Genomic DNA, 19,649 nt, shown 5'->3' on the forward strand with positions numbered 1-19,649 from the left:
CCGTGTCTGCGTGAGTTTCTTCTGGGCACTCCAATTTCCTCCCACAAGTCTCGAAAGACACGCTGTTAGGTGAATTGGGCATTCTAAATTCTTCCTCGGTGTACTTGAATAGCGCCGGAGTGTGGCACAGTAACTTCATTGCAGTGTTAATGTAAGCCTATTTGTGACACAAATATTATTATTATGTGTGTTACGTGTTTACTGAGTGATGACCATTGGTGCTCTGCGATCTTTTGTACCCACCTGAAAGACATTTAATAGAAAAGAAAAGCCAAGAAGAGGGAACAGTGCTGGAATTTCTGTAACCCAGCACCGTGGCATGCTTCGCCGCGGTGAGGACGGCCCAACATTGGCTTGCAACAAGGATCTTCTGGTCCTGCTGCTGTCAAAGGAGTTTCCTGTTGTTTGTATTTCCCACCGCTGCAAGGGAACACGCAGCAGGGGTTTGCTGTCAGCAGCACCGCAAGATCCCACTGGCAGGAATAATTCCAGCCGGTGTGGTAAATATGCTGGTCCACCTGCTGCTTGAATTGTCATGGGCAGGGTGGGACGAAATATTCGGCAGACCATTGATCAACAGTCCGTTGACTTTGGGCGAGAATGTGTGCTCTCAAGGTGGGCATGACCAGAAAATCCCACCCGTTGTAATGAGAAATTTCCGACTGACTTCAGTGAATAAATCAAATTTGTGCGACAGAAGGGCGGCACAGTGGTTAGCACTGCTGCCTCACAGAGCCAAGGACCCGGGTTCAATTCTGGCTTTGGGGGACTGTCTGTGTGGAGTTTGCACATTCTCCCTGTGTCTGCCTGGGTTTTCTCCGGAAGCCCCGGTTTCCTCCCACAGACCAAAGATGTAAAGTTTAGGTGCAGTTATGGGGTAGAATGGGGGAAATGGGCCTGTGTGGTGTGCTCTTTCAGATGGTCGGTGCAGACTCGATGGGACGAATGACCTCCTTCGACACTGTAGTGATTCTATAAACAGAGCTTCTTTGATTATCATTTAACCTGAATGCAGATACCTGAGAATGCCTGATAGTAACACTATTAAATGTGATAAAATAGTTAACACTCTTCTCACAATTTGCATACAATGAAGTAAGTGCTCATTTCTGGCCCGAGAGGCTTCCCCATCCCATTTTCATTTAGTTCTCTCAATAATCACTTTTAAAATTCTGTCTAATTATTAAAGCTTTACCTTTTCTATTCCTCAACCACCACCTCAAAGCTTTTAAAAATGCTTTCAGAGTGTTGCTAATATAATATTTGGTTTTTACTCCTTAAATTAGGCAGCTGCAAAACCCAATGGTTTGACCGAGATGATCCATCCGGAAAAGGCGATTATGAAGATCTTGTGAATCTCCGGAAAGAGTATCCCGGTCAAATATGCAGTAACCCGACTGCCTGTGAAGCGGAGACAAAATCAGAAATTCCAGTTGCCACCTCTGGAGATAACGTTTCTGAGTAAATAATAATTTTGTCCATCGTATTTTGACATTGTCTTTTTTTTTAGCAACTACATTCATACGCCCTCTTGTTATCTATTCAACAGTTGCAGTGTTTCCACTGGATTTGCTTGTGTGAATGCAGAACAGGAAGGTGGGAGCTGTGAAGATTACAAAATACGATTTACCTGTCCTGAATCTTTTTGTAAGTACTGAACTTATGTAAAAGTTGATTCTTTTAACATTTTACTTTTGTGGCTCTACATTAACTGTTGTTTTTTGCTATTTGTTTTAAATAAGCAAAATGTGATTTTCCGATCTGCACAGAACTAAATTGTGTTTGTACAGTTGTAAACATTGAGAACCTCTGAAACTAAGTTACACTGCAACAGTGACCTACAGTATCAAAAGGCATTAGGACCCTTCCAACCACAAGTGTTACTGAAAGAAACACCAAGTGGAGGCTCCTATTATCTTTGGCCAGACTCATCAGTTGTTGCTGAAATCTGGTTAGGGACCAATAATATTTTGGGTGCAAGTCCCTCAAAACATTCTAAGTGTGTTTCTGGCAGGAAACGGGTTAAACACTTAAGATTTTTATGGAGGGAGGTATGTTTTGCACCAGCAATAAAGGACGGGTCCTAAACATGCCCATAGGTCTGGAGGGGCTGGATTCTCTGCCCCGCCGTGCCACATTTCTGCCTCGACATGCTGGCAGGATTCTCAATTACGCTGGCCGGTCAATGGGGTTTCCCATTGTGGGGCAGCCCCATACTGTCAGGAAAGAACAAAGAAAAGTACAGCACAGGAACAGGCCCTTCGGCCCTCCAAGCCCGTGCCGACGATGCTGCCCGACTAAACTACAATCTTCTACACTTCCTGGGTCCGTATCCCTCTATTCCCATCCTATTCATGTATTTGTCAAGATGCCCCTTAAATGTCACTATCGTCCCTGCTTCTACCACCTCCTCCGGCAGCAGGTTCCAGGCACCCACTACCCTCTGTGTAAAAAACGTGCCTCATACATCTACTCTAAACCTTGCCCCTCGCACCTTAAACCTATGCCCCCTAGTAATTGACCCCTCTACCCTGGGGAAAAGCCTCTGATTATCCACTCTGTCTATGCCCCTCATAATTTTGTAGATCTCTATCAGGTCGCCCCTCAACCTCCGTCGTTCCAGTGAGAACAAACTGAGTTTATTCAACCGCTCCTCATAGCTAATGCCCTCCATACCAGGCAACATTCTGGTAAATCTCTTCTGCACCCTCTCAAAAGCCTCCACATCCTTCTGGTAGTGTGGCGACCAGAATTGAACACTATACTCCAAGTGTGGCCTAACTAAGGTTCTAAAACCCAGGCGCTGGCAAAACGGAGCATCCCGCCGGTGGAGAATCCCGCCCAGGTTCCTCAGAGAGCCCGAGTTCAGAATAACGGTCCAACCAAAACTTCTGAAGACTGTTGGGACTCCCGACATTCAAGTTCCAAGGTAACTTTGGGTTTCATAACACTCTTCAGAAATGAAACAAGACTCCCTCAGTATATCAAGAGATTGAGCAAATTTTACCAAGTAATACTGCTAAATAAATGTAGGTCCGTAATTTCGTTTTTAGCTTGACCTCCATTCCAAGAAACAACTTGGGAATTTCTTTATCTGCTTAGATCTTAGTTTCAAGATTTGGGGCTGGATTCTCCAACCCCCGCCTCCGTTAGTGGAGTTCCCAATGCGGCGGAGAATCCACCGAGGAGGGAAAAAGTGCCCATCAGGACGCTGCTACCGGCGGTCGGTAATTGAGAATCCTGCCCATAGTCCACCAATAGAGAATTCCGAACTTTTTTTTTCCTTTCTTCATGGAATTGTTAAAGTTTGCCTTAAAATGCACCCATCATGAGATCTTTATAAATGATAATTTAGGCAAGGCTAGAATTAGTTACTCATCCCGAAATGGCCTTGAGCAGGTGATTGGGGTGAACAGTCTTCTTGAACCGCTGCAGTCCCTGTGTTGTAGGTACAGCCCCAGTGCTGTTCAGAAGGGAGTTCCAGGATTTTGACCCAGCAATGGAACAGAGGCAATATCGTTCTAAGTCAGGATGCTGTGTGGCTTGGAGGGGAACTTGAAGGTGGTGGTGTTCCCATGCATCTGCTGCCTTTATCTTTATTGGTGATGGATGCTATAAGTTTGGAAGATGTTGTCAAAGGAGGCATAATGAGATGTTGTAGTGAATTTTGTAGAGGGTACATACTGTGCACTCGTGAATGTTCCATGAGGTGAACAGGTGCACCAAACGGTCTGCTTTCTCCTGACCATGGTGGGCATCTTGAGTGTTATCAATGCTGCATGGACTGCTTCAGGATCTCAGTTGTTGTTAAACATTGTGCAATTATCAGCTGCATCCCCACTTCTGACATTATGATGAAGGTATGGTCATTGGTGATGATTATTGACAATGATTGAGCCTTGGACACTATTCTGAGGAACTCCTGCAGTGCTGTCATGGAGTTATTGGCCTCCAACAACATTAACTATTTTCCGTTGTGCTAGGTATGGCTCCAGCCAGCAGAGTGTTTTCCTCCTAATTTACATTGTCTTCAATTTTGCCAGGGTTCTTTGATGTCATATGCTGCCTTGATGTTAAAGGCAGCTACTCACACCTCACTTCTTCGATTGTTATTTTGTCCATGTTTGGACCAAGTCTCTAATACAGTCAGGAGCCAAGTGGTCCTGTCGGAACCCAAACTGAGCATCGGTGAGAAGGTCATTATTGAGCAAACATTGCTTGATTACACTGTCAGCAGTATCTTCCATCACTTTGCTGATGATTGTCAGTAGACTGCTGGGGCAGTAATTGGCCAGATTGGATTTTCCTGCTTTATATGGTCAGGACATACCCGTACAATTTTCCATATTGTTGGGTTGTGATGTAGCTGTACTTGGCGAGGGACTCAGCTTGTTCTGGGGCATAGGTCTTCAGTACTATTGCCGGAATGTTGTCAGCATCCATACACATTGAGATATCTAGTACCTTCCGCTGTTTTTTGATATCATGTGGAGTGAATCGAATTGGCTGAAGACTAGCATCTGTGATTTGGGAAGAAGAGACCGAGATGGTTCATCTACTCAACCCATCAAGCTGAAGATGGTTTGCAGTACAGTTTGCAATTCTGGTTGCCAGATTACAATCGGGATATAGAGGCGTTGGAAAGGCTGCATTTAAGATTTACAAGGATGATAACCCGGAAATGTGTGGGTATACATATCAGGAAAGGATTGACAGGCTGCATCTCTGCTCTCTTGGAAAAGATAGCTTGAAGAGTGACCTAAGTAGGTCTTCAAAATTATAACAATTTTTAGTGGAGAATATTTATATTTGTGGGGAAGAGCTAGTTACCAAGAAATCCAATGGGGAATTCAGAAAAAACATCTCAACCCAATGAGCAATGAAAATATGCTCTTATTTGAATGATTGAATAGTATAGATACATTTAAGAGGAAACTAGATCGACAGATGAGGGAGGAGGGAATAGAGGATTACAATTGTAAATTTAGATTAGAAAAGATGGGAGAAGGTTCAGGTGGAGCATTAACAGCATGGACTGTTTGGGTCGAATGGATTTGTCTATGCTGTATATCCAATATAATCTTATGTAATAAAAAAAAGAACAATACATCACAGGACCAGGCTCGTCGGCCCTCCAAGACTGTACTGGTCAGGATATCACCCTTGGCCAAAAGCCTCAGCACCTCCTAGTGCCATATCCCTCTATACCCATCCTATCCATGTATTTGTCGAGATGCCTTTTGAACGGCATTAATACATCTGCTTCCACAACCTCCCCTGGCAGTGTGTTCCAGGCCCTCACCACCCTCTGTGTCAAAAACCTGCCTTGCACACATTCTCTAAACTTTACCCCATGGACCTTAAACCTATGCCCCTTGCCAAGGACGTTTCATGACCCTTCCAAGCCCACCTAATTTGACGCTCAAGTGCCTTTCTACTTTTTTATACTCCTCAAAGGTTTTGACTGTCCCCACCCTTCTAGACCATACAAAAGCTTCATTTTTCTTTTTTATGGCGTTCACAATATCCCGTTATCCAAGGCTCCCTAGATTTCCCATACTTATTCTTCGTTCTCTAAGGTCAGTGACTTTCCTGAATCCTAATCAATGTTGCTTGAAAGACTCCCATATGTCCGATGTTGATTTACCCTCCAACAGCCACACCCAATCCAAATTCTTCAATTCCTGTCTAATGTTATCGTAATTTGCCTTTCCCCAGTTTAGCACCTTAACGCGAGGGTCACTCTCATCCCTATCCAAAAGTATCCTAAAACATACGGAAATGTGGTCGCTACTCCCAAAATGTTCCCCTACTGAAACCTCAACCACCTGTCCAGGCTCATTCCCCAATACCAGGTCCAGTACTGCCCCTTCCCTGGTTGAACTATCTACATATTGGATCAAAATGCCTTCCTGGATACATCTTACAAACTCTGCCCCATCCAAGCCCCGAGCACTAAGTGAGTCCCAGTCAATACAGGGGAAGTTAAAATTCCCTACCACAATAACCCTGTTACTTTTGCACCTATCCAAAACATCTCTATCTATCTTAGACCATAAGACATAGGAGCGGAAGTAAGGCCATTCGGCCCATCGAGTCCACTCCACCATTCAATCATGGCTGATTTCAACTCCATTACCCGCTCTCTCTCCATAACCCTTAATTCCTCGAGAAATCAAGAATTTATCAACTTCTGTCTTAAAGACACTCAACGTCTCGGCCTCCACCGCCCTCTGTGGCAATGAATTCCACAGACCCACCACTCTCTAGCTGAAGAAATGTCTCCTCATCTCTGTTCTAAAGTGACTCCCTTTTATTCTAAGGCTGTGCCCCCGGGTCCTAGTCTCCCCTGCTAATGGAAACAACTTCCCTACGTCCACCCTATCTAAGCCATTCATTATCTTGTAAGTTTCTATTAGATCTCCCCTCAACCTCCTAAACTCCAATCAATATAATCCCAGGATCCTCAGACATGCATCGTATGTTAGGCCTACCATTCCTGGGATCATCCGTGTGATTCTCCGCTGGACCCGCTCCAGTGCCAGTATGTCCTTCCTGAGGTGTGGGGCCCAAAATTGCTCACAGTATTCTAAATGGGGCCTAACTAATGCTTTATAAAGCTTCAGAAGCACATCCCTGCTTTTATATTCCAAGCCTCTTGAGATAAATGACAACATTGCATTTGCTTTCTTAATTACGGACTCAACCTGCAAGTTTACCTTTAGAGAATCCTGGACTAGGACTCCCAAGTCCCTTTGCACTTCGGCATTATGAATTTTGTCACCATTTAGAAAATAGTCCATGCCTCTATTCTTTTTTCCAAAGTGCAAGACCTCGCGCTTGCCCATGTGAAATTTCATCAGCCATTTCTTGGACCACTCTCCTAAACTGTCTAAATCTTTCTGCAGCCTCCCCACCTCCTCCATACTACCTGCCCCTCCACCTATCTTTGTATCATCGGCAAACCTAGCCAGAATGCCCCCAGTCCCGTCATCTAGATCGTTAATATATAAAGAGAACAGCTGTGGCCCCAACACTGAACCCTGCGGGACACCACTCGTCACCGGTTGCCATTCCGAAAAATAACCTTTTATCCCAACTCTCTGCCTTCTGCCTGGCAGCCAATCGTCAATCCATGTTAGTACCTTGCCTCGAATACCATGGGCCCTTATTTTACTCAGCAGTCTCCCGTGAGGCACCTTATCAAAGGCCTTTTGGAAGTCAAGATAGATAACATCCATTGGCTCTCCTTGGTCTAACCTATTTGTTATCTCTTCAAAGAACTCTAACAGGTTTGTCAGGCACGACCTCCCCTTACTAAATCCATGCTGACTTGTCCCAATCCGACCCTGCACTTCCAAGAATTTAGAAATCTCATCCTTAACAATGGATTCTAGAATCCTGCCAACAACCGAGGTTAGGCTAATTGGCCTATATTTTTCCATCTATTTCCTTGTTCCCGTCTTGAACAGGGGGGTTACAACAGCGATTTTCCAATCCTCTGGGACATTCCCTGACTCCAGTGACTTTTGAAAGATCATAACTAACACGTCCACTATTTCTTCAGCTATCTCCTTTAGAACGCTAGGATGTAGCCCATCTGGGCCTGGAGATTTATCAATTTTTAGACCTCTTAGTTTCTCTAGCACTTTCTCCTTTGTGATGGCTACCATATTCAACTCTGCCCCCTGACTCTCCTGAATTGTTGGGATATTACTCATGTCTTCTACTGTGAAGACTGATGCAAAGTACTTATTTAGTTCCTCAGCTATTTCCTTGTCTCCCATCACTAGATTACCAGCGTCATTTTGGAGCGGCCCAATGTCAACTTTTGCCTCCCGTTTGTTTTTAATGTATTTAAAGACACTTTTACTATCATTCCTAATGTTACTGGCTAGCCTACCTTCATATTTGATCCTCTCTTTCCTTATTTCTCTCTTTGTTATCCTCTGTTTGTTTTTGTAGCCTTCCCAATCTTCTGACTTCCCACTACTCTTTGCCACATTATAGGCTTTCTCTTTTGCTTTGATGCATTCCCTAACTTCCTTTGTCAGCCATGGCTGCCTAATCCCCCCTCTGATAACCTTTCTTTTCTTTGGGATGAACCTCTGTACTGTGTCCTCAATTACTCCCAGAAACTCCTGCCATTGCTGTTCTACTGTCTTTCCCACGAGGCTCTGCTTCCAGTCGATTTTCGTCAGTTCCTCCCTCATGCCCCTGTAGTTACCTTTATTTAACTGTAACACCTTTACATCTGAGTTTACCTTCTTTCTTTCAAATTGCAGACTGAATTCTACCATATTATGATCACTGCCTCCTAAGTGCTCCCTTACTTTAAGATCTTTAATCAAGTCTGGCTCATTACATAACACTAAGTCCAGAATGGCCTGTTCCCTCGTGGGCTCCATCACAAGCTGTTCCAAAAAGCCCTCCTGTAAACATTCAATGAATTCCCTTTCTTTGGGTCTACTGGTAACATTGTTTAACCTCTATCTCCCGCTGGCAGTTGGGGGGCCTGTAATAAAGCCCCAACATTGTGATTGCTCCCTTCCTGTTTCTGAGCTCGATCCAAATTGCCTCATTGTATGAGCCCTCCAAGGTGTCCTCCCGCAGTACGGCTGTAATATTTTCCTTCACCAGTAATGTTACTCCCCCACCCCTTTTACATCCCCCTCTACCTGTCCTGAAGCATCTCTATCTTCCAAAGTTCAACTCCAATCCTGCCCTTCCTTTAACCACGTTTCTGTGATAGCCACAACATCATAATTCCAAGTACTAATCGGTGCTCTAAGTTATCTGCCTTACCTGCTATGCTTCAGGCATTGAAACAAATACACTTCAGCTGACTGCGTTTGAGCAGACAGGGTGATGTTGTTGTTCTCTTACTTTTGTTCTCCATTTCCCCTTCAGTTATTACACCACCTAAGCTAACACTCTGGTTCCCACCCCTTTACCATACCAGTTTTAATCCTCCCGAGTGACTCGAGCAAATCCCCCAGACAGGATATTGGTAAGCATATGTAATGGTTGGAAATATTTCAGCCTTGTCTTTTGCACTGAGGAACAAGGTTCCACTATCATTGAGATGTTTGTGGAACCTTCTCCTCTGGACATGTTTAATTGTCACCATCATTCATGAATAGATGTGGCAGAACTGTGGCATTGTAACCTGATTGTTGGCTGTGGTTACTCAATTGCATACTGCTTACACTATTTGGTACACATGTAGCCCCATTTTGAGCTTCACCAGGTTGGCATCTTATTTTTACGTATGATTGGTGCGGCTCCTGGCATGGTCCACTGCGCTCCTCATGGAATCAGAGTTGATCGCTTATCTTGATGGCAATGGTAGAGGAATAAGCGGAGCCATGAGGTTAGATTCTAGTTATACACTTTTGCTGCTGCTCATGGCTCACAGCACCTCATGGTGACCCAGTTTGAGTTGCTAGTTCTCTGTTGGATCTATCCCACTTAGCAAGTGGATCTTCTTTGTAATCTTTCAAAGATTGTAAGAATCACTAGTAACATGATTAGAAATTGTTGCCTCATCCCTAATTGCCTTTGAAAGGCTGATGGTGGACCATCTGGCACCACTGCAGTCCATGTGGTGTAGGTATAGCCACAGTGCTGTCCGGAAGGCAGTTCCAAGTTTTTGACCTATTAACAGTGAAGAAACAGCAATATATTTCCAAGTCAGTTTGGTGTATGGCTTGGAGAGTATTTTGCAGATGGTGATGTTCCATGTGCCTGCTGCCCTCGTCATGTTAGGTGTAGAGGTTGCGGGATTGGGAGATGCTACAGTGCAAAACTTTTTAAAACATTTTAAAAAAAAAAATTTAATGCACCCAATTAATTTTTTCGAATTAAGGGGCAATTTAGTGTGGCCAATCCACCTACCCTGCACATCTTTGAGTTGTGGGGGCAAAACCCACGCAAACATGGGGAGAATGTGCAAACTCCACACGAACAGGGACCCAGAGCCGGGATCGAACCTGGGATCTCGGCACCGTGAAGCTGCAGGGTTAACCCACTGTGCCACCGTGCTGCCCGCTACAGTGCAAAACTGGAGCAGAGTGAATTTTTAAGTTCGTGGACGGGGTTCTGATCAAGCATGCTGCTTTGTCTAGGATGGTGCTGAGCCCTTGGGTGTTGATGGAGCTGTACTCATCAATCAGTCATCCATCTTCAGACTATTCCATCAGTCTTGATTTGTGCCTTGCAGATGGAGGAATTTCTAACATCTGATCTTTTCGTGTAGCTATGGTATTTACATGGTTGGTCCAGTTCAGTTTCTGATCAATAGTGACTGCCCCCTGGATATTGATGGTTGGAGATTCAGAAATGCTGATGTTGCTGTATGTCTAGAGGACTTGAATGGATCTCTTTTGTTCGAGATGTTTATTACCTGGCAGCATGAATGTTACTTGTCATTTATCAGCCCAGGCCTGAATGTTTTTTGGGTCTTATTGCATGCGGGCATGGACTGCTTCAGATTCGGAGGAATCATGAATGGTACTGAGCACTGTAGTGCCACAGAACATGATGGGGGGATCCCTCAGTGTCCCCACAAGGTTTTGCAGTGGTCACCCCTACCAATAATTCATGGACAGATTCTCCTGTTACTGATTAACTGAGGAATGTTGTTATGGGCCAGGGCATGGAGAACCCCAAAGTGTATCATGGAGTTCATCTGACCCACAACTTTTACTAGGTTGTGGTATGGGGAGCACACGGCCCACTCTACAGGTGTGGTACAGCAGAAATCGAAAAGTATTTTTTAAAGCAAAACAATGTTTATTCTATGAAATCAAGTTAACCTTTCTAAAACATACAGTGAACATCTTATCAACCATCAATTCAAATTCAACCCCCAAAGAATACAACACTAAGTAATCCTTAATAAATTCCCAAACAACATTCAGAAGACAAAATACCCCTTTAACACAAAGATCGGGTGTAAATTCACTATTGTCATGTGAGAGTACCTTTAAGAAATGGATATTTAAGCAATGTACCTTTAAGAAAACAGTGATGTCAGAGAGTGGGTGGAGCTGAGCTCAGTTCAGCCATTTTGAAGTTTCAGTTTTAAGGAAAAGAGCTTGGGTGTGTGTCTGTGTTTTGCAGTGAGCTGGATCTGCTGTGATCTCTGCCATGAAAGACTCTCTGGATCATTTGGGTGATTTAAACTCATAATAGTAAAGCCTTTAACCTGATGTGTTTCTGTTTAAAGGTGTTAAGTCTCATGGATGTTGAAAGGGATAACTGAGGGATTATTTAGTGTTGTATTATGTTCGGGGTTATCTTTGAAGTAAGGGGTGTTAAGAGATCCAATGTTTATTTAATAGGTTAATTTGAGTTCATGGAATAAACATTGTTATGTGTTAAAAACCACGTGTCCATAATTGTAATACCACACCTGGGAAGCACGCCATGTGCTTCAAAAGCAACAATCCATTAAAGGGTGAGGTTGGTTGAACTCCATGATACATTTTGGGGTTCTGAAAACACCTCGCCCATAACACTATTGAGAGCAGTTACTGTCATGATATTCAAACACACTTCACAACACACACATCATGATAGACAGACCAACAGACCAATTAGCACACATAACACGACAGCCAATCACAGACAAGAGCAGACACAGTATAAGACAAGAAACACGACACCTGCTGGCCAGTCCATCTGGAGACAGGACAAGGCCAGGACCTCATTAACAAGACACTCACACAGTCACAACGTGCTGAGTACCAAGTCAGATGTGTAAATAACTAGTTGGAATAAAACTGCGTTGTACCAATCTCAACCGTGTTGGTTCGTCTGTACCTCAGAGCACCCAACGCCACATGGTACCAGTGAGTGAATCGATATTTACCGGCAAATCTGCCATCCTGAGCCATGGACACCCACAACAAACCGCAGCCGTTGCAAGTCGCTGGGAACCTGGGCACCAATTGGAAGCTCTTCAAGCAGCGATTCGAACTGTTCATGCGAGCCAACGAAAAACAGGGCGCCTCGGACGAAACAAAGATTGCCATGCTCCTCACTACCGCAGGTCAGCACGCCATCGATGTATACAACGCCTTGGTGTTCGCGGAAGGCGAGAACAAATCTAAATATGACATGGTCCTCCTCAAGCTCGACCAGCACTTCAACGTTGAGGTCAATGAAAGCTTTGAGAGGTATATCTTTCAGCAGCGCCTACAAGGTAAGGATGAGCTCTTTCAGTCATTCCTGACGCACCTCCGCATACTCGCGCAGTCCTGTGGTTACGGCACCACCTCAGAGTCCATGATCCGGGACCAGATCGTTTTTGCCGTTGCCTCCAGTGGCCTACGCCAGCAGCTTCTAAAAATTAAAGGCCTGACCTTAGCATCTGCAGTTGAAGCCTGTGTCCTGCATGAAAATGCGACCGGTCGTTACGCCCAATTTCAGGCGACCGAATCGGCACGGAAGGGGTCCCAAGCTATCGAATCGGCAAGCCAGGCCGCCCACGAGGCCGAAAGCATCCAGGCAATCGAGTTTCTCCCGGCCCGCGGCCCGGACGAGGGTGGCCGTTTTGCGCGCTTTTTGAGGCCTCCCGCGTTTGTGCGCGCCAAAACTTACGGCAACACTGAGGGACGTGCTGCGCAGGCGCCACCTATGCAAGACCGAACTGCGCATGCGCAGTGGCGTAACGAACGCCATGACGTGTGGCAACTGTGGAGCTGCACATTTAAAAGGGCAATGTCCTGCAAAAACCCGACAATGCCTACGCTGTGGCAAGATGGGCCACTACGCTGCCTACTTTCGAGCGGCTCAACCTGTGGATCTTCCACATCTCCGACAACCTCGCAGACACGTGCGGACCATCCAGCCTCCACATCACGACATCCAAACCGACGACACAGATGACCAAGACGCCTTCCGGGTGGCGGTCATTGATGTGAACCGGGTCAACACCATCAATCCGGCCGATGAATGGAGTGCCACCCTGACGGTCAACCGATCGCCGATCACTTACCGCCTGGACACTGGCGCCTCCGCCAACCTCATAGCATGGTCAGCATTCTATGCTATGAAGGTTAGACCACCAATCCAGCCATCCCGGTGCAAGATGGTCGACTACAACGGGAACGTTATCCCGGCCATGGGATCCTGCCAGCTCCAGGTGACACACAAAACACACACGGCCACACTCTCGTTCGAGATAGTTGGCTCATCAAAGGAATCCCTGCTGGGCGCACAGGCATGTAAGGCTCTCCACCTTGTGCAACAAATTCTCTCTCTCTCTCCAGACGGCACATCTGACTTCCCGGATGCAGAGTTCAACGCACAGCTCCAATCGCTCCTCGCCTACAACCAGGAGGCATTCGAAGGCATGGGAACACTGCCATACACCTGCCGAATTCGCCTCAAACCGGACGCCATCCCGGTCGTTCACGCACCTCGCACGGTTCCTGCGCCACTTAAAGACCGCCTCAAGCTGCAGCTGCAGGATCTCCAGGACCAAGGGGTCCTATCCAGGGTCACGGAGCCCACGCCATGGGTCAGCTCCATGGTGTGTGTCAAGAAGCCCTCTGGCGAGCTCCGCATCTGTATAGACCCCAAAGACCTCAATAATAACATTATGCGGGAACATTATCCCATACCCAAACGGGAGGAGATCACCAGTGAAATGGCCCAAGCAAAGATATTCTCGAAACTGGATGCTTCTAAAGGATTTTGGCAGATCCAACTGGACCCGTCCAGCCGAAAGCTATGTACCTTCAACACCCCTTTTGGCAGATTCTGCTACAACCGGATGCCATTTGGCATCATCTCGGCATCCGAGGTCTTCCACAGAATCATGGAGCAGATGATGGAAGGCATTGAAGGGGTGCGCGTATATGTGGACGATGTCATCATCTGGTCCACCACAACGCAGGAGCACAGACATCGTCTCCAACGTGATTTTGCCCGCGTACGGGAAAACGGCCTGCGCCTCAACCGAGCCAAGTGCGCCGTTGGCCAGACCGAATTGAAGTTCCTGGGGGACCATATCTCCCGGTCAGGGGTCCGTCCGGATGCAGACAAGGTGAGCACCATCACAGCCATGCCGCAGCCGGCCGACAAGAAGGCTGTCCTAAGCTTCCTTGGCATGGTCAACTTCCGAGGGAAATTCATTCCCAACCTTGCCTCCCACACAACGACTCTGCGCCACCTCGTCAAAAAATCTACAGAGTTCCAGTGGCAACACACACACCAGCTGGAATGGGAGGAGCTCAAACGCAAACTGACGACTTCCAACTGGTCTACACTCCAGGGAAGGACCTCATCGTGACGGATGCCCTATACAGAGCAGTAAGCACGCCGCCAGATGCGGAGGGGTTCGTATGTCAGGTCGAGGCACAGGTGGCCTTGACAGCGGCAAATCTGCCGGCTGACGACTCCAGTCTGGCCCGCATCCGCCGAGAGACAGCGGCCGACCCCCTTTTATAGCGAGTGATGCGCCACATGACGGGAGGATGGCTCAAAGGGCAGTGCCCGCAGTTCTATAATGTACGAGACGACCTAGCCATCATTGATGGGATCCTTCTGAAGCTGGACCGGATTGTGATTCCGCACAGTATGCGCCAGCTGGTTCTCGATCAAATACACGAAGGCCACTTGGGGGTCGAGAAGTGCAGACAGAGGGCCCGAGAGGCGGTATACTGGCCGGGCATCAGTGACGATATTGCCAACATGGTGATCAACTGTACAACCTGCCAAAGGTTTCAGCCGGCGCAACCTTCTGAGACGCTTCTGCCCCATGAGCTGGTGACGTCCCCCTGGGCGAAGGTGGGTGTCGACCTATTTCACGCGCTTGGCATGGACTATGTTATCATAGTGGACTACTTCTCCAATTACCCAGAAGTCATACGCCTGCGCGATCTCACGTCGTCTGCTGTCATCAGGGCCTGCAAAGACACCTTTGTTCGCCACGGCATTCCGATGACTGTCATGTCGGACAATGGGCCCTGTTTTGCCAGCCATGAATGGTCGTCCATTGCGGCCTCGTATGGCTTCACACACGTGACGTCCAGCCCTCTGCATCCCCAGTCCAATGGAAAGGCGGAGAAGGGCGTTCACATTGCCAAGCGGCTCCTCTGCAAGGTTGCTGCTGCCGGATTGGACTTCTACCTCGCCCTGCTGGCCTATCGCTCGGCCCCACTAGCCACGGGTCGCTATCCAGCACAGCTGTTGATGGGTCGCGCCCTCAGAACCACTGTGCCTTCCATTCTGGCACCAACAATAGACCATGCTCCGGTACTGCATAGGATGCAACTGCAGCGCGATCGCCAGAAGAGATCGTACGACACAAGGGCAACTGATCTTTCCTCCCTGGCCCCTGGAGACAACGTCCGCATTCGCCTACCAGACGGTGGCTGGTCAGCACCTACCGAAGTTCTCCGACGCGTGGCTCCCCGCTCGTTCCTGGTACGCATGCCGGATGGATCCGTGCATAGGCGCAATCGCCAAGCCCTTCGCCTACTTCCACGCCCGCAACGGAACCATACACAGACGCCGTGTCCTCCACAGGTTCCTGATAGCGACTTCGTGGAGCTGCCATATACCATGCCCCTTCTGTCGCCGCCCATGGCCAGGCTCGCACCACAGCCGGTGGTTCTCGACCCACCCTTGAGGCGGTCAACCCGAATTCGTCGCCCACCTACTAGACTGGACTTATGAGACTGTTCACACGTCACATTTTAGCAACTACTGTATTGTAACATGTCACTGTTTTATCGTACCAGGCCTCGTTTGATCGGTCCAAATTTCAACGTTCTTCTTCTTTTGTTATGGTACAACCTCGTTAGCATGTCACACCTGTCATTGCCCCTTGTATATAGTTACGCCACATGTACATGCTGTAAATATCACGCACACACACCTTTAGCTGCACTCAGGACACATTTATATTTATAACCACGTAGGCATATAATCTTGTAAAAAAGGGGGATGTCATGATATTCAAACACACATCACAACACACACATCATGATAGACAGACCAACAGACCAATTAGCACACATAACACGACAGCCAATCACAGACAAGAGCAGACACAGTATAAGACAAGAAACACGACACCTGCTGGCCAGTCCATCTGGAGACAGGACAAGGCCAGGACCACATTAACAAGACACTCATACAGTCACCACGTGCTGAGTACCAAGTCAGATGTGTAAATAACTAGTTGGAATAAAACTGCGTTGTACCAATCGCAACCGTGTTGGTTCGTCTGTACCTCAGAGCACCCAACACCACAGTTACCACTTTGAAAATCCCAAATGAACATTCATAAGCTTGCAAAGATTCATACCCATCCTGCTGTGATTTCAGCTTCTCCAAAACTAAAATGAAACCAAACCCGTCCTGCAGTAAAAAGCCTGAAGCAAAAGTAAAAAGCTGACAGACAGCCCAGCTCCACCCACACTCTGACATCACTGCAGTAATAAACACCCATTTCTTAAAGGTACTCTCATTTCAGATATTTATATACACACCCATTTATAAACACACATTTCTTAAAGGTACTCTCACATGACTAGGTGAAGTGAAATAAGTTTCTCTCTTGCCTTGGTTCTCTCACACTTGCCATGTGCACAATCTGCCAGGTATTAGTCAGGTATATTGTTCAGGATGCAGTCAGTGATGCTGCCCCTGAGGTACAGTAGCTATGGCCATTGAAATCCCCCATCTTGATTATATTCTGTGCTTACTCAGAATGCCGTTCAACATAGAGGAGTCCTGATTCATTAGCTGAAATGGGCAGCGGTCATCCAGAGGTTTCCCAGCCCATGTTTGATTTTGATACCTTGAGATTTCATGAAGTTTGCAGACGATATTGAGGACGACCAGGGCCACTTCCTCCCAATTGTATTAATATATCCAGGAATGGTGATGGGGTATTCTAAGACATTGGCTGTAGTGTATGATTCACTGACCAAGACTATGTCAGTCTACTCCCACAAGTCTTGTGCCAGCACTCCCAATTTTGGCACATTTCCCAAATGCTAGTGTAGCGAACTTTGGGTTGATTGGCAGAGTGTACTCACCAATTTTGGTATCTAGGTTAATGCTAATCGGAAGATGAGGTGCTGTTTCTCCATTTTATGTTGGGCTTCTCTGGAAGAATTCAGCAGGCCAAGGACGGACATGTGGACATGAGAGCAGGACAGTGAGTTGAAATAGTAAGCAATGGGAAGGTCTGGGCCCTGTTTGCAGACAGACCGAAGGTGTTCTGCAAAGTGGTCACCCAGTCTGTGTTTAGTCTCTCCAATGTAGGCTGCATTGGGAGCAGTAAATGCAACAGAGCAGATTGCAAGAGGCGCACATGAAGTGCTGCCTCACTTGGATGGTGAGCAGGGAGGAGGTAAAGGGGCAGGTATTACACCTTCTGCGACTGCATGGGAAGGTGCCGTAGGAAGAGGGTGAGGTTTTGGGTGAGGACCAGGGTATCCCGGAGGAAATATGGAATGCTGACAGGGGGAGTGAGGAGAAGATGTGTTTGGTCGTGACATCATGCTGGAGTTGTCAGAACTGGAGGAGAATGATTGTTTGCATGTGGGAACTGGTGGGGTGAAAAGTGAGGACAAGGGGGACCCAATCCTGGTTCTGGGAGGGAGGAGAGAGGGTAAGGGCAGAGGTGCGGGAGATAGGTTGGACACGGTTGAGAGCCCTGTCGACTATAATGGTGGGAAACCACGATTAAGGAAGAATGAAGACATCAGCAGCATCGTTTTGGAAAGTGACATCACCAGAATAGATGAAACGGAGGCAAAGGAACTGGGAGAATGCGATGGAGTCCTTACAGGATGTGGGGTGTAAAGAGCTGTAGTCGAGGTAGCTATGGGATCAGTGGGGTTGGAATGGATACTAGTGGATAGTCTATCCTTAGAAATGGCAATATAAAGGTCAAGGAAGCGAAGTATCGGAGATGGAACATGTGAAGGTGATAGAGGTAATTATATTCTTTCTAGCTAGGTGAGCTCCAGTCATAGAATATTAAAGCTTTTCTACTTTTGCTATGCCACTATGTCACACCTCTATTCCATCTTCAAAAGTACTATTGAAAGCATAGATTTTGTTTGTTGCATGATTCAGGCAACTGTAAAACCCAATGGTTTGACCGTGATGACCCATCGGTGAATGGTGATTATGAAGATCTTGCAAATCTCCGGAAAGAATATCCCGATCAGATCTGCGGTAACCCGACTACCTGTGAAGTGGAGACAATAACTGGAATTTCCGCCTTAAATACCGAAGATAACATCCCTCAGTAAATAATGATTCCTCTCAGCTTATTTTGATACTGTCATCTTATTTCAAAGAATAGTTTTACCAATTACATTAACATACTTCCCTATTCTGAATTAAACAGGTGCAGTGTTTCTTCTGGATTTGCTTGTGTGAATGCAGAGCAAAAAGATGGAAAATGTGAAGATTACAGAATACGATTTACTTGTCCTGAATCTTTTTGTAAGTACTGGGCATATATCATAATTAATTTATTGGCTGCTCGCTACCAATTTGAAAGGTTGTATTTGCATTCAAAGCTAGAGTTTTGCTGTATGTTTAAAGGGCTCAAGGGCAACTAGGTCTGGGCAATAAATGCTGGCCGAGCCAGCGACGGCCACATTCCATAAATTAATTTGAAAAAACAAGGTGATAATTGTCATGATATGCAGACATGCAGATAATGATATACAGACAGCTAATGAACACAGAGAACAGGACATGACCAATGAGCAGGCAGGACACTCAGGGGTGGTATCTCACTATAAAAGGCACGAGACACTCACACTCCGCCTCTTTCCGCTGATGAACATCTGCAGAGTATGTCAGAGTGTATTTACAGTATCACACCCCCAGCACGTGGCTAAGAGCTAGTCTGGTTCAGTCAGACTGCGTAACCACACTTAGGTTAGCAGAGAGTCGAACTCATAGAGAACTGTGCTAACTGTGCTACTGGTTCGATAAATCAGATTGAACTAACTTCATGGTCTGGAGTGTCTTTTGGTTAAAACTGCATCCAGTTGCAGCCTGTTATCCCAGAGTACATAACACATCATGGTACCAGGTGAGTGCTTAATCTAGGTGGTTTACTTCAGTCCGTTTGTGACGACCAGCGAATGTAGCCCGGCCCCATGGCGAAGATTCAGGCTCCTCACCAGCTCAGGACCTCCGGCAATCTCAGTGCCAACTGGCGGACATTCAAGCAAAAGTTTCTGCAGTACATCGAAGCTTCGGACCTCGAGGGTGCGTCTGATGTAAGAAAGATCGCGCTTCTCCTCTCAACAGCGGGTGATCAAGCCATCGAACTCTTCAACTCTTTTCACTTCACTGAAGGCCAGTTTCAGACCATCCTGGACAATGTGACAGTCACTGTGAAGTGGACACCAATGAAATCTTCGAGCCTACATGTTCAAACAGCATCGACAAGGTAAAGATGAATCTTTCAACTCCTTCTTAACTAACCTCCGCCTGCTAGCGCTGTCCTGCAACTTTGGTGATATTGCTGACTCCATGATCAGAGACCAAATCATTTTTGGAGTTCACTCTGATCCTCTGAGAGAGCAGCTACTGAAAATCCAGCGTATGACCCTGCCAGTCGCGATTGAAACATGCACAGTGCATGAGCATGC

General features: G+C 46.6%; 1 protein-coding gene across 1 annotated transcript in view; it reads left to right on the plus strand.

Moving 5' to 3' along the window:
- Positions 1-19,649, plus strand: part of LOC140392259 (uncharacterized) — a 415,817-nt gene that overhangs the window by 125,876 nt on the left and 270,292 nt on the right. The window contains exons 11-14 of the mRNA XM_072477576.1: positions 1,287-1,461; positions 1,550-1,647; positions 18,109-18,283; positions 18,386-18,483. Coding sequence (XP_072333677.1) covers positions 1,287-1,461; positions 1,550-1,647; positions 18,109-18,283; positions 18,386-18,483 — 546 coding nt within the window. The remainder of the gene's footprint in view (positions 1-1,286; positions 1,462-1,549; positions 1,648-18,108; positions 18,284-18,385; positions 18,484-19,649) is intronic.

Source organism: Scyliorhinus torazame, chromosome 16, assembly GCF_047496885.1.
Source record: "Scyliorhinus torazame isolate Kashiwa2021f chromosome 16, sScyTor2.1, whole genome shotgun sequence".
Classification (NCBI taxonomy): domain Eukaryota; kingdom Metazoa; phylum Chordata; class Chondrichthyes; order Carcharhiniformes; family Scyliorhinidae; genus Scyliorhinus; species Scyliorhinus torazame.